Here is a 26,641-nt window from a genome sequence, read left to right on the forward strand (position 1 = left end):
GATGGTTCACAGGGATGTTGATTAACCAAAGGTATAGGCAGACAGGAACCTCATGAAATTACAGACAAGGAAATGCAAAGTCCTGCACCTGGCAAAGGCCCCATGCTCCACAGCACACAGGAGGCCTGGCCAGCTGAAAAGCAGCTTGGTAGAAAGGTACCTGGGAATCCTGGTGACCAGCAAGTGGAACGTGATCCAGCAATGTGCCCTTGTAACAAAGAAGACCAACGGCAGCCAGACTGCATCAGTGGTGCCAGCAGATGAAGGGTGCTGATCCTTCCCCTCTACTCAGCATTGGTGAGACCACATCAAGGATACTGTGTCCAGTTCTGGGCATTTGGGACAAGGAAACGATGAACACACTAGAGCAAGTTCAGCAAAGGGCCACTGTAAAGTGGCTAAGGAGCTGGAACGTATGAGGGCAGGCTGGGAGTTTGTGTTAGGCAAGTACATGATGTGTTATGGCTCAGCAGTCTATATGGTACAGATTAATAGGATGAATGATCATAACTGTGGGCTCCAGTCAAATGACCATGCACTGGAGGTATATTTTCATCTAGAAATGCACGTAACTACCTTGACAACAAAATTAATTCACAAGTTACTGCATTAAGATTGAAGTTCAGTGTTTCTTGAGAGTGTGACATCAATTTATTCACAAGCTTGTCTGCTGGTTGGGTATAACCTGGAGAGAGAGCCACTTGCCAAGAAAACATTAACAACAGCTAAGAATTATTAGCCTTCTTAATTTGTTGTGTGTTTGTAGCTCGTTTCATTCTTTTATCACCATTAAGTTTAGTTCCAGTATGTTTGAAACCACAGGCCCTGTATTGCAAAAACTGTGGATGCCTGATTACTTACTGGTGACTGCTCCTTGGTGACGCTGCTTCTGAAGCTGTCCAGCTGTATTTACCATGTGTTTCTCCTGGACACAGCTAGTTATTGCAGCAGAAATTTCTGGAAATCTTTTTTCATATTGCACATGATGTTTCTTTGATGTTTTTTTAGGTTGCTTATGCCTTACATTATCAGTCCTACTAATAAACATTCTACCAAACATTACTGTTATGATTGAAAGGAATCCCCACACAGGAATTTATGCAGAAATGACTGATGTGTTATTTTATGTCTAAAGCAGAGTACAGTGAGTGGTTGATTTGGCAATTTACTGTACATATGTAGTGAAACCTAAATTCCAGATTCTTGAACACTGATTGCAAGCTACTGATCTGTGCAGTACAGCAATCTCTTTGACACTGTCAAAAAGGTGCTTAACCTTGCAAAAATGAATTCTGCACCCCAATTGTGGCAGTGAAAGATGAGCTGTACTTGCAGTTGTTAGTGACCTTCACAGCTGCTTTGGACTGGTGTGAATTGGAAAGCTGAAGCGATGCTCTGAATAGATGTCAAGAGGATTTCGAGTCCTCTTGAGGAAAGACCTATGGATCATTGGTCTGCAGAGGGTCTGAACCATTCAGATGGTCAAACTGACAGAATACAGGCTACAACCAGAAGCTGTAGTGCGCCTTTGCCCCTCTACTCCCTCCACTTGCTGAGCAATGCTGCTACCTTACTTGTGTTAGGCATTAAGCTTTTAATTTGTATTTTAGTAACTGTTATATGTATTTTAATTTCTACAGGGAATGTGTTAATTTTGCTTCGCGCAGATTTTGCTCCTCCTTTATAAATTTGCCATTTGCACATTTTCTTAATTTACTCATTGGAATGTCATGAAAGACAGATGCTGGCAAGACTTTGTATGCCACCTGTGTTTGTAAAGATGATCAAGTGTGTTTAAAAGGCAGTTTTCTTCATTATAAGTATCAGTTGGCCATTGTTTTCCATTAATTGCAATTATTTTTTATTACTTTTTCCAAGTGTTTTCGTAGCATTTAAATTTAAGATCTTACACCTAGCTCTTTCACTTCCCCTTTTTAAAACTGGATATCCCATGTGGCTCTTCTAAATTGGCACTTCCACTGGGCTTAACAGCATTTTTTAAATTAGGTTGTTGATGCTTCTGCTTTTTGATTTCTACATAAAGAATATAATTTATGTCTGTAATAAAGTACTGCTTTATTTTTTAAATATTCGTAACAAAAATGAGTGGTTCATTTGAGTTCAATAATTCTACCTCCTGTCCTAAGATAAAGAATGTAACAAGTCCATCACAGCTGCTGGGCAGCTGCATACATGAAACCTTCCCCCTATTTCTTTAAGGTTACATGAGAAATAGATATAAAAATGCATTCTTTTATTTTATTTCTGGTGTTTAGAAAACATTGGAAAATCTGTATTTATTATTAAATTAAGAGGATGAGACAACTTATGGCAACAATTTGCTTCTTACCATATTTCTATGTAACCTTGTGGTAAGAAATTATGATCATGCGAAGACTGAAATAAATGGATTAAGGGAGACAGGAAGATGGGAAACTTCTATTGGCAATAGTTCTGGCTATGGAACCATGTTGCTGGGGAGATAAATGACAGAGGAAGTGTTGTGGATTAGCCCCAGCAGGCTGCTCATTACCACCCCAGTGTTTGCTCATTCTCCCATCAGTGGGAGAGAGGGGAGAATCAGAGGGCAGCAGTGAGAAAACCCATGGGTTGGGATAAAGGCAGTTTCCAATTTAAAAATGGAAGGAAAAACAAGAAAAGGAGGAAAAAACCCAAACCCAAGAAAAACAAGTGAAGCAAAAGAAAATAGTTGCTTACCACCAACCGATACCCACCCAGTCCCCAAGCAGGGGCGGCCCCTGCCATCCTCAACCCCCAGCTTTTATGGCTAAGCATGGTGCCATGTGGCATAACAGTCCATAACTGTTAGCTGGAGTCAGCTGTCCTGGCAGTGTCCCCTCCCAACCCCTTGTGCACTGTCAGCTTATTTGTGAGTCCCTATGAAAAACAGAAAAGGCCAGGGTGCTGCCTGCATTTGCAGTAGCTAAAACATCCCAGTGTTATCGATGCTATTTTAGTCAGAAGTCCAAAACATAGCCCCTTGCCAGCTCAGCTGAAGAGATTTAACTCCATCCAGACCAAAAACACCACAGGAAGTTTGGAGAAAGAACACGGAATGTTTTCTGCATTGGCGAAGTTGGTAGAGACGTGCTGTTGAAACAAACAGCAGGGTGTATCTGTAAGAGATGATGCTGTGATGAGATTTTTTTCCTGATATTTTTTGTTGGTTTATATTTCAGATTAGATAGGCTATCAAAATCTAACATTTCCATTGAACATATAATGCAGTTAACATAAAACGTCTTTATCCTCAGTGTGTGGAAGTTACTTCATTAATTGCTGATTTCAACATTTATGGAAACGCAGACTTGTGGTTTTTGCTCAAAGTTGGTTTGGAATTCCAATAAAATGTAATTTGTACATAGGCTTCTTGAATGAGAACATGATTATCAAATCTGAAAAGTAGAGGGAAGGAAAATGATGGCATAGTTTCTCTTTCTACTCTAATAAGTCTGCTATCTTATTTCCCAAGGCGTTTTGAAGAAGTCTGATGGGTGGGTTGGTTTAGGCTGCTGTGAGCTGGCTATTGCTGTGGAGTGTCGGCAAGCGTGTAAGCAGGTAAGGCTTTCACCCTACTGACTGAATCCAGGCTGGTTCTGCAGCTCTCTTTGCTTGTGCTAAGCTTAATCCTGACCTCTTGTCACAGTTTCTACACAAAAGTTGTTATTTTAAAATAACATTGACCAAAAGGCAGCACGTGGCTGCTCCTAAGCTTTTTTTTTGGTAGTGTTATGTTTAGTGATACAACATTGTGGTTACAGCCCTAAACAGATTTTTGTGCCTCTTCAAAGAGGTTTTTGTTTATATGGAAGAAAAGGGGGCTTTTTGGTGTTAATAGAGCCAGTGCTTTTGTCAAATAACAGTTTTAAGCATCATTTGTAAATTTAGCAATGACCTCTTTAATAAAAATCTGTGAAGCATTTAGTGACTTTTTTCTCCTAAATATGTGTTTGTGGCTTTAAAAACATCTTCAAAATCTAGGAGCATATTTGTGTTTATCATCATCCTTGTAATTCATTTGTGGAGCACAGATGTACTTAATATTCATATTTGTGAAGGTTGCCTGTGTAGTCTTAATCTTGACCAAGCAGCCTATGGCAAACTGCTGTCATAACAAAAAAATTCTACTTTCACCCAAAAGCACAGGGTTTAAACTATGTGGCAAGAGATGAGCAGTGAGTACAGAGTAGTGTGGGAAAAAGATGAGTGAGTAAACAAGCTGGATACTTTTGATCTTCAGAAAATAAGATGTGTGTTTATTCTCAAATGCATTTTTAAGCCATGTTTTCAAATATGTCCTAATGCTTAAGTGTCTCCAGACCTGATAAAGACATTTCTGTTTATTCCAGTCTTATTAAATTCTATTAATTTAATCTTATGATTGTTACATCGTTTCTCATTATTCTCTAAATAAGATGTTGTACTGTTTGATTGCAGACTGTTGTTTCAGAATCTTAGCTATGTTTTGTACTTTGATTAAAACATTTCTGTTTTTTTTAATTTATACTAAAATCGAAATACCTGCCAAATATTAGGAATAATGATAAATATTTGGATTTTAATTTTGATCCTTGAAACTTGAGGGGATTTTGGAGTAATTTTGAATGTGTTGATATAATAGGTCCAAGGACAGACTTTACCCAAGTGTTTTAAACTACTGGAGTGGGAAGTAACATGTTAGTAGTTACTATAGTTTGGAATATCTGTCATATGAAAAGGGAGCACAAGATTTTGTATAGAACAAAGGGATCTGTAGTTTGCAGGGAGAATCTGCTACTCAGTTTGACAATAGGAACCATAGAAATGAACACACATGAGAGAGGAGAGTTGAAAGTGACACACAGGTGATAAATCAGCAGGGAAAATGGGGAGATCTTTATGCTCAAGCACTTCCATTTCTTAAATGCTTCCTGTATTCTGCAATCTGGCAAACCTTTCACAAAACCTAAGTTGCTTTGTGTGCTTTCAACTAACTTGGTGCAGAAATATGAGGGTTTGGGTTTTCATTAAATGTCATATTAACAAGTCATGGTGTCTGCTTTTTTTCTTAAAGCTTTACATGGATTCTTTAGGTTCTTAAAGGAACATTTTAATAGATCATTAATCCATTGTTATTGCAGTTAATTTAAAAGTAGAACAGTCTTTATTTTGCAACATGATTTTATCATTTTCTACTACAAATGGAGAAATTTATCTGTCTTTCAGGCTTCTGCAAAAAATGATGTTTTAAAGGTCTGCAGGAAGGAATACGAGGTATGTTTTTATGTGTCTGAATATATCTGAAAAAACATCAACTTTTATATCAATCATTTTAGAAGTCCTGTCAAAACATCTTGTAGAAGAGGGAAAGTTCAGTCTTTTTAGAGCTGTGTGTCTGAGTGTGCTCATTTTCATATGAATGTAAATTATCTCTCTACAGTTTTTATAAAAGTATAGTCACAATCTGTAAAAAAGTTTTGGATTTTTTAGTCTTGCATATACCTTAATTTAAATGAAAAAGTCACAACTGTCAAATTGGATTCCCAACTCATAGGAGTTTTGATCCAAGTCAGCATTCGTTGTGATTGTTCAATCTGTCAGAAACCTTTCAGCTTTGACAGTGAGAGTCCGCTTAAAAGTGACCTAATGAAATAAACTCAAGAAAGAACAGCCTTAAATATCCTATCTGAATATAAATAATTTCAAGCATATAATTTTTTGTAACATCAGTGAAACCATTGATGCTTGCAGTTATTTTTACTGTTCTGCTCATAAAATTAATCATCAGGATATCTTCAGAAATCTGCCTTTACCTATGTTCTTTTTCACACAGTGTGTGGAAATGCTATTCTGATATAATAGGACTGCTTTTCTTTTGATACTCATCTTAATTAAAAAGCCAGATTCCTCCCACCCCCTTTCGTCTAATTTCCTTCAGCCCTAAGCTAGGTAGTCCTGCATCAGTTCTGCTCATAATCAACAGTTTGGGATATCAAACAATATTCCATTCTTTTGATTTGGGCAGAAGTGGAGCAGTTTTCCTGGTTTTTTTCCAGCAAGTATTGAATTACTTTTTTGAAATTTATTTTCCTGTTTGTCTTTTACCTAAACAATCTACAGAGTATTTTCCTAGACTCTTTACTGTGGAAGTTAGTGTGGATTGAAAGCTTGTTCTCTTAAAAATGTGTTTTCATTTTAAGTAGTTCTGTCTCCTTTCATGCTATGATATGCTATACTGTCAACATCTGCAAGCTTCTCCTCTATTATGCTGGTCTGTTTCCTTCTTTTTTCTGGATTTCTGCATTGCTGTAGGAGGTTGGCCAGTATGGGTTGAAGGAGAACGGGAGAGGAAAGGTAAGAGAATAAAGAATGACTTTATGGTCATAGTCATCTTATTTACTTTTCCAGTTTTTATCTGGAATTTTGAAAACTGGGCTTCTCACTCTTAATCAGGAGTGATGTGATCTTGCTGTTATTGTACAGAAAACCTTAATGCTTGCTATCTGTGCAAGACTTAAAGAGAAGGAGAGGGAGAAAAATCATAATAGAAGGTATCAGTCTTCTGATGAGGGAAGAAGGAAAGACCTTTTTTAACGAGGACTAGGTGTAGTAGATACAAATAGTGTCAGGGGCAGAAATTAAGTATCTGATGTGCTAGATCTTCAGTTATGATAGAATTTTTCATATATATACAGGCTTACAGGTGCTCATGGAAAATAATACTTAAAATATCCTTAGGAGGCTCATTGGTTGAATTAAATTCAAGGAAGTTATGTCTAAGATTGAAGATTCCAAATACAACTTTTGGAGGGAACCTGCAGTTTCCCACACCCTGTCATTATTTCTCTTTAAAAAAAAAAACCAAAACACTGTTCTTGCCGCTCTGGTGTATGAGTCCTGCTCCCTCTGTAGTGTCTGAGTAGCTTCTGTGTCCTGTACTGTACTTTGCATTCTGTGGAGTTGGCTGGGGAAGCACTGAACTGGGGAAGGAATGGCTACTTCAATCTGAAAGAGGTGACATGAGGTCACAAATAGCACGTGAATCACATAAATACCATGTCATACATACTGTGCTTGGTTTTGCATTTAAGAATTCATACTTAGGTAAAAATGAGGATCCAATTAGAAAAGTAGTTTGCAGTATTGATCATAGCGCTTGGTAATCAGCTCTCAGGTCTGTTGCTGAGGCATGTAATAAAGTACATGATGTAAAAGTAAAAACTATATGAATGAAGGATGTAAAATATAATTCCCTATTTTGTAAACACTCTCATAGCTTACCAGTCTTCTTAACTTACTTAGCTTACCCACATAAGGATTTCCCAGAGAATTTTCACACGCTGCTTAGAATAGTCTGAACTGTGCATAGTACACTTCTGTATTCTTTTGAGATTAGAGAGGCAGCTTTGTGATTTACCCTTCAGCCTCCCACTAAGTTAATGAGGGTCAAGAAGGAGGTAAATCTTCATGGGTAGGGCAGAGGGTTCAGAGCAGTGAAAAAAGCCAAACCATGCAGAAAGTGTCACCAAGTGGAGACTCAGGTCATGCAGTAGCAGAATCACTTCAGCACTGATGTGCCAGCTTTCACAAGATTAATCAAAGATGCTTTTTCTGCTGTTCATATATTTCTGCATTACTTTTACTGTAAATATTTATGTTTATTTTAATATGGAGGTTTTACACGTTTTAGAAAAGTATTTTGTTGGAATAAAGTCTTCATTTTTTATCAGTTCTTTGAAGATGGCATGTCCTGTAACAATTTTTATTTTCAAGTAGCACTACATACAGAAATGATAAATTATGCACACCTTGCCCAGTATCTTTGAGTGTTACCAAAAGGTATTTTATTTGCCTTCTTCTGAAGGTTTTATTCTAATAGTCGTTTTTTCCATCTTCTGCTTCTCAGATACTCCTTTTGTCATCTTCATTTTTCCTCTAGTTCTGTGCACTTCAGTTCTTTTATCTTTCACTACTTCTTCCAGCTTTCTGCTGTCCTGTTCATCTTCCTCTAAAAAGAAGGTAGGTAATAGTCAAAGGAAGAAGAAGAAAGAAGTGGAGATGGTATGAATTGTATGTAGGATTTTTTGATTTTTGAATTTTTAAAACTTTTGTGTAAAGTGAGGGTTCATTTTTTAAAAGACCACATGGAATACATGCTTGGAGGAGCAGCTTAAAATAGTTCATTAATCTTAAAATAATCTGTAAAGGCTTTATTACTATGTTTAAGATTCCTTTTCTTTCTTCTGTGCATGGAAAGAGTAGCAACGAAGTTTCCATTAGATTACAGCTCTTGAGTCTGTGCACTGCATATTGTGAGATCACCTCTCTGAATATTAAGAACTCCAGTTTTTACTTCATGTGTTCCAAATAAGACATATAAACTTCTCTAGTTAATTTGCACTGTGAGAGCTTTACTGCAGCTGAGCACTATTAACATCTCCCAAGCAGTTGAAATGGAACTGAAAATGTCACCACTTATTTAGCCTATGCTCTTAAAACTACTTTTGGTGCACAGTGGTGAACACTTGGTGTTCCTGAGTGGTTTAAAGGTAGTTTTGCTATCACAGATTTGAGCACTCTAGCCTAATCTCACTTTGCAGCTTTTAAACATAGCAACTTAAAATGCAGTGCCTGCAGCTTCAAGTGCTGTAATGGGGATTCTGGAAAATATTCACTCTGCTATGGTATTGATTTGTTTTTTCCTTCTAGGGTCTTATGATACAGCTTTTTGTTGAGATTTTAGTGAATGCTGACTATTAATTACCCCTGCTAAAAAAATGCAGTCATCAGTTTTTAGCTCTTATCTAACTGTTTGTGTGAATTACTCCGAGACAACAGATGATAACTCAAGGAACTGTTTAGGACATTGTTTAACTAAAGGTTCCTAAACAGTTTTAATGAACTCTTTAAGTCGCAGGACTGTGTGTGGCCTCTGGAAGTACAGCTTAATGAATTCAGGATGGACTCTGACCATACACTACACATCGTAGATGATGTTATTGTCATCTGCTGGTGCTTTTTGTCTCTGTTCTCTGCTGTTCAAAGAAGGTTGATAGAGCACTCAATGATCTTGCCAAAATTTGAGTTCCAGTAAATTTTATACTACCTCACTGTGCAAGTGTTTTCAGTTCTTTACTGGTTTACATAATAGAGGAAAATCTTGACCTTACTTGTTATTACTGCAAGTTTTTAAAGTTTTTAACAGGTGTTCACCATCATTTGACACTTCAGCTGATTCCACTAAACCTTAGTATGTTGTAACCTTTTATCTTCTCTAAATAAATTGCAAGATTAAATGAAGTGAAGGAGCGATCAAGAGGGTTTTCTTTTCTGTGCTTAACTGCACAGAGTTAAGCATTTTGCTATTGTATTTGTTAACTGTAGGTAATACTTATAAATTAAGATGGCCTTAATTGGGTAAGATCTAGATTCAAATATTTGTCATAGTTAGGTTGCCCAGGACAATAGTACTGAAGTTATTTTTCTGCCAAAGTTAGTAGAATGTAGATCCCATGATAATTTTTAGAGAGGAAAGTACTTTTTTTGTGGGTTTTTTTGCAAAATACTCCGAATTTCTGTTGTGAAACAGCTTCACTCTTGCTTTTCATTCAAGACACAAGAGGCAGCCATTTAGAAAGAATGTGCTTATAATGTGAAAGCATGCCTCACAATGCAGAGGACTTCTTCCTTCAGCAAAATGTTCTGCTCTGTTTGTGTTGGGGTGTGTGCATTTTGGGGTTTTGAGCCGTTACCTGCAGCTGATGAGCTCCAAAAAGAGCGAAACCAGTTAGGTCCTGCAGTACTGGCTAAAATCTTCCTTCAGGGGAGGGTCTGGTGGGGAAGACTGAAAAATGTTCTCTGCTGCATAAACCTCAACACCTTTTCCAATTTCCATATCACCAAAAAGAAATCTTTGAGAGCCTTTACTTGAAGGTGTACGTGGTTGTGGTGCTGGTGTCTGCCTGCCACTTTTCACTCCTTCTGCTTGTAGTCTCACTGGCTTTAATCACCAGGCTTGGAAACACCTGGCTTTAAAAAAAAGAGAAGTCTGAAAGATGGGACTTGTGCACAAGTAAAACAAATCATTGTATTTGTGGTTTAGAAATTTTGATATTGCCATCTTTGTTCGCTTAATTTAGTATTCAACACAAGTCAAAAATTGAGTATCAGACTGTGTGTGTACACAGTATTGCCTTTGTACCATCATTTTCCCAAATCCTGATGACTTAGTCATTCCTTTAAAGAGAACATACTTTTCTCCTCCTTTGGTTTCTGTGTTGATTGGCTGGTTTGGTTTTGTTTCTCCTTACCTACATCTGTCTTTTACCTTTTGCTTTATTTTCTGTGTCTTTCTTCATTGCCAATTCACTCAAAGATTCCAAAGAAATCTTGAGTGGGCAGAAAAGTTGGTGATCTTAGATATGAGTGCTAATTAAGTAGAGATGGATATGAACCTTGTGTTCTGAAAAGAAGCTGCAGGTAGTAATTCAAATCAGACTGACTGTCTAATGCTCTTAACAACTTTATTTATGTACACATGATTAGACACTAATTTTGAAATTTTTTTTAAGATTATCTCATATCTATGTAGCTGTACCCCTCACATGTTTTGAGGGGTATATCGTACATATAAACTGAACATTACCCAGACCTACCCAAAAAACAAAGTCAGCACCCTTAACTAGCATTCTAGTGGTGGCTACAGACACAATTTTGTGAAATATGGTGAATTGCTGTAACAGCTCAGTCCAGCTGAATTTCTTCCCCTGCCTTACTCAGCTGCCATTTTTCCACACACATTCCCTCCCCTTCCTTGCCTTACTCTGCGTCTGGCAGGTCCTTCTAAAAGATGATATCTAAAAAATGCTTCTTCTATTGTGTTCTAACATAGTATCATACCTGTTGATGTCACTGATTTAAATCCCAGCGGATGAGAAAAATGAGTTTTCATAGGGATTAGTGAGAAAGATCAGGTCATCACAAGGTGGTGGTGTAAAGGCATACACAAGACTATACAGCTGAGAACAGGGACAAGGTGGAAAAGGGAAGACAGACCGCTTCCTCTTAACAGAAATGTGAGGATTATTACAGTGATTCAGCAGTCTGTGGAAATGTATTTTCAAAATACAGAAAGAAGATTTATTATTAGGCTAGGATTTCGTGCATGTATAAAATTGGTGAAATCATAAAATTTGTGAAATCACTGTGAGAAGATAATTTTGTCTCAATTTGAGCCCTTTAGAGGAGGAATATTAGTAAATATTGTAATCTTCTCAACATTCTCCTTTCTTTTGTGTCCTCTGAGCAGGGCAAGTGACACTATTATTCATTAACTGCTTTAGAATCACTTTTTTGTATCATTCGACTTCTAAATAACATGACAATTTTTATCTGAGTTTTTTGCAGCATTAGAGTATGATTCTAAGTTTGTTTGTGCTAACAGTATGATCAAGTACTCGCTATAATCATTGCAGACAGACTTTAGACTTTCCAGCAGCCTATGCTGTCCCAGTGCCTTAAATAATAAAGTTACAGTGTTCATTCTGCCTGGCTGGTTTGTGTGCCACTATGGGAATCCATAAAATCAGAGGATTTTGGGAAAGCTGCAAAAGGCAGGCCTCAGAGACAGCAGAACTGTGATTACAGCTAAGCAGTAGCCATAAGATTTGTCAGCAGAAAAATTATATAAGAAGTAGAAAAGTAAAGACAAATAGAACAATGACCTGCCTATTAGCACTTGGATAGAATAACTCCTTAAGCTGCAGAAAAGTATATCTAGCAAGATATTAGGAAGTTCTAAGCTTCTAATGGAGCTCTGTGCATTGTGTTTTAAGGCTTACAAGCAGGTCTTTTATTTGAAATAAGCAAGCATTGTTTTAACCAAAGCTACGTGTGCTTATAGTCCTTGGACAGAACTACTGCCAATATGCTTTTGCTTTGTGTGATTGGTCAAAAAACTTTTAAAGTAAGTTGTAACATTAAGTTCTTTGTCTGCTGTCTGGGATGTGAGCTGCTGGCATTTTCCCATTGTCATAACCATGTAATGAGACTGATGCTGGAAAATACAACAGCTCCAGATGTGTTCCTTAGCAGTCCCGTCCTGTTTGTGATTTGTACAGAGACCCCTGGCCAGTGATATGCCACCTTCCAGTGCTCTATGCAGGGTAGCTCTGGAGAAGTCAAATTTCAGCAGCTTCTGAGGAGAGTCAGTTTAGGGGCAGTGTTGCTGTATGTGGCAGGTCCCATGGAAACTGTGTGGCCACATCAAAAATGGGCTTTTCTGGTAGTCTTTGCCTGGCATCTACAGTGAAGGATGTATGGTGCTACAAAAATGGCATTACTGTTTAGGCAGCAGTATAAATCTGCTCTTTACAGATGTAGGATGGTGACCCCACGTCTGTGTTCTTTCTCCATTAATTCTCTTGTCCCTCATCTTTGTTGCACAGATGGATGTGTAACAGGATTTGGTTTGTCTGTAGGAAAGAAGGAAACATCTAAAGTTAATCAGATGAAAATGTGCTGCTGGGATGAAGAATGTTGCTGCAAATTCCTTGGAATCTGAGAAAAACAATGCAGTATCCATGCTTTTGGGAGAAAAGATCTAAAATACTGTAGGGGATGTTTTTGGCATAGAAAAAAAAATGTCTGAATTGCTACTTTATGAAATCTAGATCTTTGTTTTATGTAAGGCAGATTTTTGAATTTTTGTGTGAGGTGTACCAATAGATCTGTGCTTTATTTATGATCAGTAGAATTATAAATGGTTGCTGTTTTTGGATAAATGACTTACACTTTCAAGTTAGATATGTGTTTATTCTCTTAGGGCCTTTTGTTGCCACATCTGCCGTGGCTTACCTAAGGTTTAAATTAATTTCTGAGTGCTAAGAGAAGGAATTTGATACTGCTCATTACAGTATTGGGACTGTCCTGTTTAAGATCTTGTGTTCAGAAGAAAGCAAGTAGAAAATACGAATTAAAAACATATTCCTACACACTAAGCAATATCTAAGTCAAAAGGAAAAATAAAATAATTAAGATAATTCCCGACATGTTTGTATTTTCGTCTGTTTACAGCAGTACAGATCTGCACAAAAATAGCCCCAGGATTATTTGGATACCCACTTCTCTGCAATGCAATGAATAACTAGTAACTAAGATAGATGAAGAATGGTGAACTACTGGGCTTGAACTAGGTCTGCATTTTGAGCTCTCTTCCTTGTCCTAGAGGTAGCAGCAAATCTGGTGCTTTCCTGTTTTGAAGCAAGACTTTAATCCCACGTGATTTGGGATCAGTCTGATGGTGTTTCTGTTTTCTTCTCTAGATACTCTCTTCTGTGTAAAATACCAATTTGTTTAATTACAGGGATAGGGGAAATGAAGATCAGGAATTTTATTAAGATGGGGATTATATTTTGTCACTATATTGATCAAGTATTTGATCAGGTTTTATAATTGGTGTTCTGAAAATTGTAGAGGTTAGATATTTCTAAATTCAAATTTCTCTTTTCTCACAATCATATAATTTTAGTCTTTGATAACAAGTAACTGCATTTTGGAATTTCAACCTCATGACTTCATCTTTTCATGGAGTTCCAGACAGCTTATATGCAGTACCTAATTTTTTTAACGGGAAATGTGCTTATTCAGTGTGGGGAAGACTGGGGTTTTTTTGGTAAGAGTTCAGCAGTCATGAGAGAGGGGATTCTGCCCCTCTACTGTGCTCTGGTGAGACCCACCTGGAGTGCTGCATCCAGGGCTATATCTTCAGCATGGGAAAGATGTGGACTTGTTGGAATGAGTCCAGAGGAGAGCCACAAAGAGAGATGAAGGATGTCTCCTATGAAGACACCCTGAGAGAGCTGGGGTTCTTCAGTCTGGAGAATAGAAGGATCCTGGGAGACCTTATAGCACTTCCTGGTGTCCAAAGCGGGCCTACAAGAAAGCTGGAAATAAACTTTTTGGCAGGGCTTGTTGTGATAGAGCAAGAGTTAATTACTGTAAACTAAAAGAGGGTAGTTTCAAACTAGATACAAAGAATAAGATTTTTTTTTATGATGAGGGCAGTGAGGCAGTGGCACAAGTTGCCCAGAGAAGCTGTTGCTGCCCCATGCCTGGAATGCTCAAGGCCAGGTTGGATGGGGCTCTGAGCAGCCTGGTCTAGTGGAAAATGTCCCTGCCTGTGGCAGGGGGTTGTGACTAGATGAGCTTTAAGGTTCCTTCCAACCCAAACCATTCCATGAGTGGTCTGCAGATTAGAGACCTCTGAAACAAAGCAGGATGTGTGTGTTTCCCTCCTTCTGACATTTGAGATGTACATCCCCCAGCTGAGCCTTTCAGCTGCAGTTCGAGAGAGTTGGTTCCGTGCGGTAGCTTTTGAGGTACATTGTCATGGAGTTATTTTGTTGAGACTTACTATTTGCATGCATCCATCTGCGCAGATTTTTTTTTTTCTACATAGAATCTTTAAAATTATTGTCCTTAAAAAAAAAAAAAAAACAACATTTTGGGACACTCTATTATACCAGTTTACTCTGTTTCTAAGTTAGTCCAGGAAAATGTTCCAATTTACTTGTTTGCTTGAATATTTCTCTGTTTTATGATGACTACACACAGAACTTTGGTGACCCTGGATCTCTTAATTTCCTGGTTTCACTGTTTGTATAGTGGTTTTGTTTTAATGTAATCTAATTGAAGCAAATAATACCAAAAGTTTATTAGCTCATTATAACAAATGATTGGATACTTAAATATTTATTTGAAGTTTTCTGGCTTGTAACACTGCTTTTGTTTTGATTTCAGAATGCTCTCTTTAGTTGTATTAACAGAAATGAAAGTAAGTATGTAATGAATAGTTTATTTTGTTTTTCTTTTGTATTATTCATTTTTTCTCTAAACTATAAGAGATTATGTAGGTGAACATTTACACAAACATGTGGATTTCAGACCGATATAAGCAAAAGCCACAAGTAAATTGTCTTACTCAAGTAATAAAGGGATTTGGCTATTTATATAATTAATATCCGTTTTTAATTTGAGTATCTGTATTTATCTTTTCTGTCATCTTTTTCTTCTGCTTGTTCATTTGATGTGTGCTAAGTAGCAAAATTAAATACATAGTTGAAATATTGAAGAACCATGCATTTTGTTGCCTGATATCTGTTTATATAAAATGAAATTGGTGTCTCAGAATTAATTCCAGTAGAAGCTGTTGTCAAGAACTACTGTATGTATTTAACAAAATAGCAAAAATGGGTGAATCACCAGTACCATCTGTCTGGGTTTTTTGAATTATACTACTCTCATATTTGTTTGTTTATTAGTAGCATTTCTCTGATAATTCAATTATTGGACATGTCTGGTTACCTAAAATAAGAACAAAACAGTTGAAAATGAGATTCAGCTGGCTTGCTCATGTTTTGAGCTTGAGTTCAAGGCAGCTTTAATACTGACTTTTTTCTCCTGCCAGACAAACAAATGTAGTTTGGCTAGTTACAGATATTTCCAGTCATTCTGTAGACAGAGATTTTTCAACAGAGCATAGATTTTGTTCTTTTTTTTTTTCCTTTCATTTCCTTGGGCATCCTTGTGTGTCAGACTTGCTCATCTCTTCATTTCCCTGCGTAGGAACCCAAAGATTTTCTGTTGTTTGTTTGCCTCCCCAGTGGGGTCGGTCTGTTGCAGTTACGCAGGTCACCACACAAACTGCCGGGAATATTGCCAAGCAATTTTTCGGACAGACTCCTCTCCTGGTCCGTCCCAAATTAAAGCAGTTGAAAATTACTGTGCATCTATCAGCCCTCAGCTTATACACTGCGTGAATAACTACACACAGTCGTATCCAATGAGAAACCCTACAGACAGTGAGTACAAGGAAATCCTTCTTTGCTGAAAGAACGTTATAGAATATACTGAAAATGTACTTCTTGTACATTTTATATAAAATGCATTATTGTAGAAGTCTATTCTATCAATTGTATTATTATCATTGTATGAATTTATATGATGATAACTTTTGGGTTTAGGTGCAATCATTATATGAATTTATATTATGATAATTTTTGGTTAGGTGCATTAATGATTTTTATTTACTTTTCATTTTTACATATTGGCTTTGTAGTTTTTTTCCAGAGTTGATTCTATTTAGGAGAAGCAATGTTATTTGAGATTATTTGGAGGAGGAGAAGGCACCTTACAGCACTTTTATTTCTCAGGGCTGTTACGTTGTCCATCTTTAATGTTGTTTTGTGCTTGACTGTCAACTATTTTGTTAACAGGTTTGTATTGCTGTGATAGAGCAGAAGACTATGCGTGTCAGACTGCTTGTAAAAGAATTCTAATGTCAATGAAAACAGAGCTTGAAATTGTTGATGGACTTATAGAAGGCTGTAAAACCATGCCTCTCCCTCAGGACCCACTTTGGCAATGTTTTCTTGAGAGTTCAAGATCTGTTCACCCCGGAGTCACTGTGCACCCCCCACCTTCAACTGGCCTCGATGGAGCTAAGCTCCATTGCTGTTCTAAAGCAAATTCTTCCACATGTAGGTCAGTATTTCTCTAACCTCGCTTCCAGTTAGGAGTTTGTCTTGTTTCTGGCCTTTGCCTGAATCTTGCTGTGTACATCAAATAGGAAGTTCTGGAATTCTTAGAAAAAATGCAGGTTCAGGTTACCAGGTAGTAATCTGTTGAGTAATGTATTCTGTCCAATACTTTGTATCTCAAAACATACTGTTTTATAAGAGGAATCAACCTTTTCTTACATATCATACTAGCTTATTATAGCAGACCCAGTAAGTTAATGAAACTTGCACCATACTTGTGCTTATAATAGCCAACATTGCAGCCTCTGGTTAAGAGGTCTTAATGAGATGCTAAAGAGAGACAAAAGGACAATCAGCTCCACAAACTCTCAAGTGCCTGCTTGCTTCATGTTAAAACCTTGGCAGTATTCTTTCTAGATGCTCTTCTGGTTTTTGTCTGTGAAAAATAACATAGGTAATTTAGTAATTAAATAAGGGAACTAACTATTCTGACATTTAGAAAAACAAAGGTTTTCAGCAAATTGTTGCATGCTTACAAATTATTGGGGCAATTTTAGTCTAGAGTGGTTTTCTGTCCACTTTAAAAATAGATGATGATTGCATTTTAAATCCATCAGTGTGTCTGAATAAGTGGCAAACATTTTTGACCTGTTACTTCCTTTTATATCAAAGTTTCCAGTAACAACATCTCATGAATGCGGCAGGATCTTTAACCGGTTTAGTAGTAGAGGCCTCAAGTTACATTATTTCTTAGAACATTGTAGTATAGGGTAGTTAAGAAAGTATCTTTTAGTTCCTTGCTTTGACAATGAGTTCCAAAATGGATCCTTCTATCAAGTTTTCAATAGGCAGGAGATCTAATAATACAGTGAAGTTCCACATCTTGGGATGGAAACTTTTGTCGTTTGTAGGACATTGCCAGGAACAATGAGAGCTGGCTATTGCTGACACCAGGAAACATCTCAAACGAAAGCAGCAAACAGTATCCTTGTTTCAAACATCAGGGCAAAAGAAGGAATGTATTTTGCTTGACAGTCATTTCTGTAGGAGGAGAAAGTGTGATTTGAAGCTGAAGAATGGAATTAGAAGTTGTTTATTGTGATGTCAACTTGGATTTATTACCAAAGTAAAATCAGCAGGGTTAGTTTTCATCTCAAAGTTGTAAGTTCAGGTTTCCGTTTGTTACATTTTTATTGGATATTGCAGTTCTATATCCTGAAGTCTTTCAGTCTTAGTAGCTTAAAGGTGTCCTGACATGCTTGAGCAGAATGGGTTTTTTGCTTTGAGCATTACATTTGGGTGCCCTTGGAGTCTTTGTGGGCTCTAGCACAATCCTCTGCAGTGAGCGGAGGCAGTGATGAAGCAAAGAAGTGATGGGCTATATCTGAATGGATGTTCTTTTAATTTTATTTTCTTCATCTCTGTTTTTTGTTTTCAGAGAGCTCTGCACTAAACTTTATAGCACGAGCTGGGGCAATTCACAGAGCTGGCAAGAATTTGATCGCTTTTGTGAGTATAATGCAGTTGAAGTTTCCATGTTGACCTGTTTAGCAGATGTACGAGAACCTTGTCAGCTGGGCTGTAGAAATCTTACTTACTGCACTAATTTTAATAACAGGTAGGAGAGAGACACTGAATGTTTTATAAAGGAATTCCTATCTTTGATTTCAAAAATAAAATGAAATATTTTTAAGACTTATTTTGAGATTGTATGTAGCTTTCTTTCTGCAAGTATGGTTTTAGTTTATTTGAAAATAAATAGTTTTTCTTTAGAATGAACTTTTGGAAATGTATTTAGCAACTCATGTAACAAAACTTACAAGAATAAAAGTTAACCCATGAACTTGTAAAATGTCACAGTGTATTACCTCTATGTATTCCTCTGCCTTACTGCATAGACAAGTAAGTCATGGTCACTGGAATGTTGTGTATTATAAATAAGCTTAAAGTGCTTGTTGAATTTACATGTTACTCATTTTCAAAATTCCTTCTTTGCAGAGATATTTCTGTGGGTTTGTAGTCTGTAGGAAAAAATTATTTAAAAGTGGTGTCTAAAGTAATTGCCAGGTTACAGTTAGAGTTTAAAAAAACCCCTAAATTTTCTTAGCTATTAGAGATCTCTGGCTTTTTTTTTTTTTTTTGTTTAATAGTATGTAGTGGTGTGAGTGTTAATAGGAGAATCCTAAGCCTGGCTAAATATAAATCATAAATCAGCTTGCATTAGTGAGTCACCAAGAAACATTTACAGACATATTTGGGCTAAGATATTTGCTCTTAGGTCAACTTCAGGTGAGAAATATTAAAGTAATATTTGATCTAAGAGATAGAGGTGAGAAGGAAGTTTCAGCCTTGAGTCTTAAGGACCTTGTCTTCCTTAAAGACAGATTTCAAATTTATTGTGATCTTGCTTAACTGTGGGAGGGATTAACTGCTTGTATACTACAAAAAGCAAGCCATATGAAGGATGTAGAGTTCTTATGGTGGAAAGGGAAAATGTGTGATACTTTTTTTCTTTTATATATGCTATATCTTACCTTCTCCTTTTAAGACCAACAGAACTATTTAGAAGCTGCAATACTCAGTCAGACCAGGGAGCCATGAATGACATGAAGCTATGGGAAAAAGGGAGTATTAAGATGCCTTTCATAAATATTCCTGTGCTTGATATTAAAAAATGCCAACCAGAAATGTGGAAGGCAATTGCCTGCTCCCTGCAGATTAAACCTTGTCACAGCAAATCTAGAGGAAGTATTATCTGCAAGTAAGTACCATGGGGAAAACAAAAGCCATTTTAGAGGTTTTACTAAGGCTTTTAATGAAAACTAAAAAGCTGTAGGACTGTGTTTGCTGTGTTAGGAGAACATGGCAAGGTAAACATGGACGGAATATGAAATTACATGGTGGCCATTGCTTGAATCTCCATCACTGTAAATTAAGATATCTGCCTGTTAATGAGATGGTTGTGTATGCTTGCATTGTGAAGTGAAAGAAAAAACAGATGTGTTGCAGTTGGTTTTGGCTTTCCGTGGGGTCTTAAACCTTTCCTCTTTTTTGGTTTTGGGATCTACTGATGACTTTCAGCTGAGAGAAAGATCCGAAAAAAAAAAGTGGATTTTTTTGTTTTAATAAATTTTGAAAGTAGGTGATTGAGTAGAAAAAGAGCAGTGAATAGTGCATGTAGTTAAGTAGAGTTCAACCCATATTAGAAATTGGTAAATAAAGGAAGTGCTTGGTCTTGGAAGATACATGCATATCATGCCATAGAAAATGAAGATCACCAAGCCCAAAGTCAAAAAGGAGTAGTACAAGCAGTAGTTTCTGTCTTTGTGTCACAGATTTGTTCCTTCCTCCTATGTAAAATGTAGCATATACATATATATGTAAACACTCTGCTGTGAGGCATATTGGGAAAGTTGTGGATTCAGTGAAGATAATAACATAGAAATCTTTTTCATATAAGCCCTTTTTTCTTCAAGTAGTCTTCATGAAGTTTTGTCTGTTTGTTTATTTATCTGTAGATCAGATTGTGTGGAAATATTGAAGAAGTGTGGAGATCATAATAAATTCCCTGAAGGCCACTCAGCTGAGAGTATTTGTGAGCTCTTATCTCCCACCGACGACTTGGAGAACTGTATACCCTTGGATACTTACCTAAGTACTAACATACCTATGCAGCAAAGTTAGAAACCAGGATACTTTGACCGCTTGTCATTACTTTTAATAATCCTAATTATTTATTTTAAGAAAATTGTATTGAATTTGAGGCATTTTATTTAGTGTATTAGAGAAAATTCAAATTTTCAAATCGCCATCGTTCACTGCTTCCAATCCTTCTTGTATTGGGCATATGTGACAAGAAAATTATTGGGCAGACAAGATAAAGGAAATATATTTTGCATGTGGAGGTTCATCTGGGTCATTATTTCCAGGAATGAGGAGTAAACTATTAAAATAAGTTAACTATCTGGTCATATCATGCTTCTATATCTATAATTAAAGTAAAAAAAAATTCACAGAATTGTCAAAAATATTATTTTACTGGATGTACGAAATGCCATGCTTTGCTGAAGAAACATAAACCTTATTTAAATCGGTGTAGATGATGTGTATTCTATTTCCAGGCCCAAGTTCTTTAGGTAACATTGTGGAAGATGTCACACATCCATGTAATCCAAATCCGTGTGCAGCTAATCAGCTGTGTGAAATAAATAGAAAAGGATGTCAATCTGGAGAGCTGTGTCTTCCATATTTGTGTGTGCCAGGTAAGGTTTTTGAGGCTTCCCTTTACTGAATTTTGCAGGTAAAGGTGTCATTGAAATGTTGTTGAAGGTTTTGAAGTGCTCTGCTGTGCCATGGTTCAACCCAGCTGACACCTGAGTACCACACACCGCTCGCTCACTCCCCCTCTGGCCTGGGCAGGAACAGTTTAGTCACTGAAATAGAGTTAATAATAGTAATTGTGATGGTGCTGATGATGAAAAGGGAGATAACAAAAAGAGAGGGATACAACCCACAGGAACCAAGAGGTGCACAGTGCCACAGCTCCCCTCCCACTGACCCAGCACCCAGCCCTTCCCACCAAAGACGTCTGGACATGCAGCCAGTGGCATTTCTGCTTCTGCTCCCTTCAGTGACACTTGTAATGTGGGTGCACCTCACCAGAAAGACACTTATGGTTACTTGGAAACTGATGGTTTAGAACACTGGTGTTGTCTAACCTCAGCACCATGTGTAAATGTGAGCTGACTGGGGAGAGAGCCTCATGCAGGATAAGTTTCAAATTTTCATAACCCTAACTTTGAAATGGCAGGGTTGGGTGGTGTCAGTAAGAAAGATCAAACCTACAAAAAGCAAGGGTGAGACTCTGCAATGTCCAACTTCTACAACCCCTTCATTGTCCTGCCCTAGGCACTGGTAGTACTTGCCACAGTTTTCCCCTTTCCTTTAAAGCAGCAGGTGTCAGTGACATGAGGGGTCAGCTGTGGTTCTTTCAGAGCAGAAAGTATGCCTTTGGTGACCTCTAGAACATGTGTGTGACTGGGCAAGTGAGAGCAGCACTGATTTTTACACTGGATTGTGTGGAGCAGCCTCCTTTCTAGAGGAGGTGATGGAGACATTGCCATAGCTGTCTCACATCAGTTCCCTGAGCCTCTGTTCTTCCAGCAGTTCTGTGGCTGATCAGCACTTTCCCCAGTGGTTCCTAGTTAAAAAAGAAAGCTGGATTTTGCTTCACTCATATATCTGCTCTACTTGAGCTCTTTTAAAAGTGAGGATAGACTTCAGCTCATTGTTTGTGTGAGCCTAGGGCCATTGTTTTGGTTGTGCTTCTGTGACCCTTACAAATATTTTTGTTTTCCTGGAAAGCTGAGCCTTATTACTATAGAGGTTGTATTGTCTTCACTTGCTGCAAAAGTCATTCAAAGTCATCTGAAAACAAGCTCTGAATACAGAGCTTTCAAACAGACAATTTGCTTCCACTGAAGGTTGGAAAGTGACTTTTATGTTTTAATTCAGTCTTTTTATTGGCTGAAAGTTTCAGGGGGTTGGTTGCAGTTCACCCCTTGTAGGGTTATTTCAATCTATTTATTTTATTATTTGTCCAGGGTTGATGATATGATGCTTTTACCCCCAATCGTCTCGTTCTGTTATGCTGAATAATAAGTTTTGCACCTTTAAGACTTGTTGCAGAGAGTGAAGGTGGGAGAGAAGCGCACAGCTTATTTTTTCCAGACACTGCTCTCACTCCTCCACATTCCTGCTCCTGGACTGTGTTGTCTGCGGATGGACAGACAGCAAGACGGAGCTTTCCTTGGCTTTTTGTTAGTTTTAGGTAGCTGAGGCAAAGAAGTTTCCTGGTCTGTGGTTTTTTCCATTTTCTTCAGACCTCTTGAAACCTGCTCTGGACTGAACACCCACCAGAGCACTGACAGCTGCACCTGTGGCCCACCCGGGCCAGGCCTGGCCTGCGACATTCCCAGCACCAGAGGGACTGATCAGAGACTGAGTGAGCTGAGCTGCAACCCGGGGACGGGGTTTTCTCAGTTTGTCATCTCTTTTGGAGCAGCAAGGGGTTTTATTGGTTAATATTGTTTAATAAACAGGTTTTTTCCTCTTTTCTCCAAGGAAGTATTTTCTCCCGGACCGGCTGGGGGCAGGGGCCGATTGAATTTTCCTACCAGAGCCCCTTTGGGGATTCTCTCCCAAAGTTGCTCTGAACCAGAACACATACATCTATTGGTGCCCAACGTGGGGCTCGAGAAGGTGGAAAAAAGCGCTATTGATTGTGTGTTGGTTGTGCTCGCTCTCTAGTGAGTTAAAGCAGTCACTAGCCATGCTGCTTGAATTCGTAATGTCTCTTGGGGTGGAGGCCTTCATGTGATTCTGGTCTCTAGACCTTTTTGAGGTTTCAAAATCCTTTCTGGTCACTAGGATTATTGTCCATAACACGTAATTTTTACGATAGAGGGGCACGAATTGGAATAGCTGTTGTACTGGCCTTGGTGATGATGATTTACAGGGCGTTTACAATGATACTGGCGTCTGTTTACAATATTTATGATTTATGGTTCGTTCATCCTATCCTGCATCCCAGTTCCAGTAGTATGTTTTGGGAATTTATTAGTGATTGCACCCAGTTTGTTAGAGGAGCCAGGAATAAGGCTTTCCAGCCTTTCCTTTCCTTCTTCTCCTTTTAATCTGTTATGTCACTTTTTGAGAATGTTCAGTTTCCCCTGAATGTTAGAGACCATCTTTCTGGTATTAAATCTGGTATTAAAGCTTCCTCTATATGGTCTGCAGCTTCTCTAGCATGAGGGCTGAGATATCCAGAGGAGTTGGTGAGACCCCTGACCCAGAAGCAGATGCAGGCATGAAAAATCCTGAGTGGTGTGGAGAATGGGAAAATATAGGCCAAACCCTGAAGGAATTTTCTGATCCTGTCGACTGGGATTTTCCACGGGAATAAATTCAGAATCCAGCTGAGGTGGGGAAATACCTATAAGAGAAGTGCCATGACGATTCTAAGGAGAAAAGGCTAATTGCAATAAGCTGGGCCCTGGCCTATGCTTATCACATTCTGTTAGATACTGTAGGGCAGCAGACAGAGGCAGGGGGGGCACAGAGATAAAGCAGCAGCTACCACAGCCACTCAGGCTGCAGCCAACACCACAGGCTCGAAGCCAGCAGCTAAACCAGATGATGAGCCTAAGCCACTGGCAGTTGCTGCAGGAAAAAAGCACACAAGCAAAACCAATCGGCCAGTGACTGACGATGATGATCCAGGGGAAGGACCCTCAACACCAACTGATACAAAAGCCAAAGTTAACGCAACTGACACAGCATGAGAAGCCAATATTGAGTCCTATTCCCTGAAGGACCTTCGTGGCTTAAGGAAGGATGACACCCAACAACCTGATGAATCCATAATTAGTTGGCTGGTCCGTCTCTGAGATGCTGCAGGTGAGGCTACAATTCTGGATGGCACTGAAGCCAGGCATTTGGGATCCCTGTCACAGGATCCTGTCATTGACCAAGGAATGATGAGGGGGGCTAACCCTCACAGCCTCTGGGCGCGGGTCCTAGGAAGTGTAGCACAAAGATACACCTGTGTGCAGATGATCTCTATATGCAACAAAGCCAGTGGAAAACCATAGAACAAGGGATTCAACGCTTGAGGGAAATGGCAATGGCAGAGATTGTCTTCTCAGATGATGTAAACACTGTAAATGCAGACTTGGTACCGTGCACATCTGTGATGTGGAGAAAACTTGAAAGATGTATTTGTCCTGGTTTAGAGCAAATTTGGGAGAGAATCCCCAAAGGGGCTCCAGTAGGAAAGCAAATTCAATCGGCCCCTTCCCCCAACCAGTCTGGGAGAAAATACCTCCTTGGAGAAAAGTGGAAAAAAACTGTTTATTAAACTAGAAAACCTAAACAATATTAACCAATAAAACCCCTTGCTGCTCCAAAAGAGATGACAAACTGAGAAAACCCCGTCCCCGGGTTGCAGCTCAGCTCACTCAGTCTCTGATCAGTCCCTCTGGTGCTGGGAATGTCGCAGGCCAGGCCTGGCCCGGGTGGGCCACAGGTGCAGCTGTCAGTGCTCTGGTGGGTGTTCAGTCCAGAGCAGGTTTCAAGAGGTCTGAAGAAAATGGAAAAAACCACAGACCAGGAAACTTCCTTGCCTCAGCTACCTAAAAACTAACTAAAGACAAAAAAGAGCTCTTGTTGACAGACAGCTCTGTCTTGCTGTCTGTCCATCCGCAGACAACACAGTCCAGGAGCAGGAATGTGGAGGAGTGAGAGCAGTGTCTGGAAAAAAAAAACTGTGCACTTCTCTCTCCCCTTCACTCTCTGCTACAAGTCTTAAAGGTGCAAAACTTATTATTCAGCAAAACAGAACGAGACGATTGGGGGTAAAAGCATCATATAGTCAACCTAGGACATTATTTTTCCTTGCAATTTTTAATTTATTTTTTCTTTTCCTCTCTTTCTTTTTTAAATCTACTTTTCCTGCTTTTTCTCCCTTTTTCCCCTCCTCACATGTCTTGTAAAAATCTTTCAGTGTTAACTTAAGAGCTACAAGTAGAGAAAAAAGGCACAATAAAATATGTCAGAGAAGGCAACTGACTGGGCTTTGCTTGTGAGACCCTTTAATTCAAATTCTGTATTGGAGAGGGTGAAGCATGTGTAGTGTTTTTCACATAACATGTTTCATACTACTACTAAGCTGGAAAATTAAAATACATGAGAATTACTGTAATTTCATGTCTGTTTCTCAAAAGTAACATGGCACTTCACAACTTTGTCTCAAGCAGCTATCTTCTATTTTTGCTGCTTGTTGCCTTGAGGAAATGGGTGAATGTAAGGGCAAGAGTAAGGCTGCTCAAGAACACTTTATGTTTTTTGCAAGTCAGTGTAGTAATTAATTTCAGTAATGGCTTTTGCCCACATGTTTACCATTTATGAACTAAAATTTTTCCTTGCATGCAGGCTGCAAACTGGGAGAAGCCTCGGATTTTATTGTCCGCCAAGGTACGCTTATCCAAGTTCCATCCTCAGCTGGTGATGTTGGCTGCTACAAGATTTGTACCTGTGGACACAGTGGCTTGCTGGAGAACTGTATGGAAATGCGTTGTGTTGACCTCCAGAAATCATGCATTGTTGGAGGACAAAGAAAAAGTAAGTAACAGAGAGCAGTGATGCATCCTGCACCTGCTCCTTACCTAAGGAATTTTGAGCTACGTGAGAAGACACAGAGGATCTGAATTCAGAATTTATCAGAAAATACAGAAGCTGATGGTTGCATCCCTGTCTTTCATACTGAGTTAAGTCTTACATATGCTGGAGGGTTCCGTTGTTGAAATCAGTACTGAGCTGTGCCTGTCTCAATCACAGTCCTGTGTGAAGGGTGTTCTCAGTGCACCATTTCTTTTTAGCATGGGATGGTTTCCTTACTAGCTCCAAATGATTGGTAAGGGGTTGTTCTGGCTTTGTTGTGGGCTTTTTTCTTCCTTCAAGTGGCTGGTGGTATCTGGACCCGCAAATTCCCAAGGTTTGTGTTTCCACTCCAGTGGCTGGCACAAAGACCTCTTTCCCTACTTGCTGATTCATTCCCCTTAAGTTTTGTTAGTACTCATGCACATATTCAGAGTAGGAAGCACACATCTTAAAAGTGTAAAAATACAATTGGATAAAAATATAGGATATGTTGTGGTGATCAAGTGTATGGTTCAGTGGGAAGGGCATACTGTCCAGATACCTTCCTACATTGAACCATTCCCTTTTCCCCTCTTCCCTTTGTTTTCCCATACATCTTCCTGCTTGATTCATCTTAATTAATCTCCTTCATCACCTTGATTCATTTCCTTTTCTTTGGCTCTTCCACTAAACAGCCTCTAATAAGATTTGCACAATCTCAATGTTAAATAAGAATTATAGTTTAAGATGTCTATCTATGAGGCTAATATATGCCAAAAAATAAACATGTAAGCAAATACATGATGATGATGAAGGTGTATTGAACACTGTGGTTTTTTAAAGTCTTCCTCACCATGGCAGCTCCCTATTTAGAGTTTAAATTGGCATGGGTAACAAGGATTTAT

The 26,641-nt window shown here is 38.5% G+C and overlaps 1 protein-coding gene across 2 annotated transcripts in view; it reads left to right on the top strand.

Moving 5' to 3' along the window:
• Window positions 1-26,641, top strand: part of RECK (reversion inducing cysteine rich protein with kazal motifs) — a 50,173-nt gene that overhangs the window by 11,908 nt on the left and 11,624 nt on the right. Inside the window, exons 5-15 of one of the 2 annotated variants that reach the window (XM_058033205.1) lie at window positions 3,494-3,579; window positions 5,227-5,274; window positions 6,313-6,354; window positions 14,800-14,833; window positions 15,663-15,860; window positions 16,275-16,542; window positions 17,977-18,156; window positions 19,087-19,299; window positions 20,057-20,193; window positions 20,660-20,800; window positions 25,530-25,718. In XM_058033205.1, coding sequence (XP_057889188.1) covers window positions 3,494-3,579; window positions 5,227-5,274; window positions 6,313-6,354; window positions 14,800-14,833; window positions 15,663-15,860; window positions 16,275-16,542; window positions 17,977-18,156; window positions 19,087-19,299; window positions 20,057-20,193; window positions 20,660-20,800; window positions 25,530-25,718 — 1,536 coding nt within the window. The remainder of the gene's footprint in view (window positions 1-3,493; window positions 3,580-5,226; window positions 5,275-6,312; window positions 6,355-14,799; window positions 14,834-15,662; window positions 15,861-16,274; window positions 16,543-17,976; window positions 18,157-19,086; window positions 19,300-20,056; window positions 20,194-20,659; window positions 20,801-25,529; window positions 25,719-26,641) is intronic. The other variant, XM_058033196.1, reaches the window with a different exon arrangement.

The sequence above is a fragment of the Melospiza georgiana genome, chromosome 1, assembly GCF_028018845.1.
Source record: "Melospiza georgiana isolate bMelGeo1 chromosome 1, bMelGeo1.pri, whole genome shotgun sequence".
Lineage (NCBI taxonomy): Eukaryota > Metazoa > Chordata > Aves > Passeriformes > Passerellidae > Melospiza > Melospiza georgiana.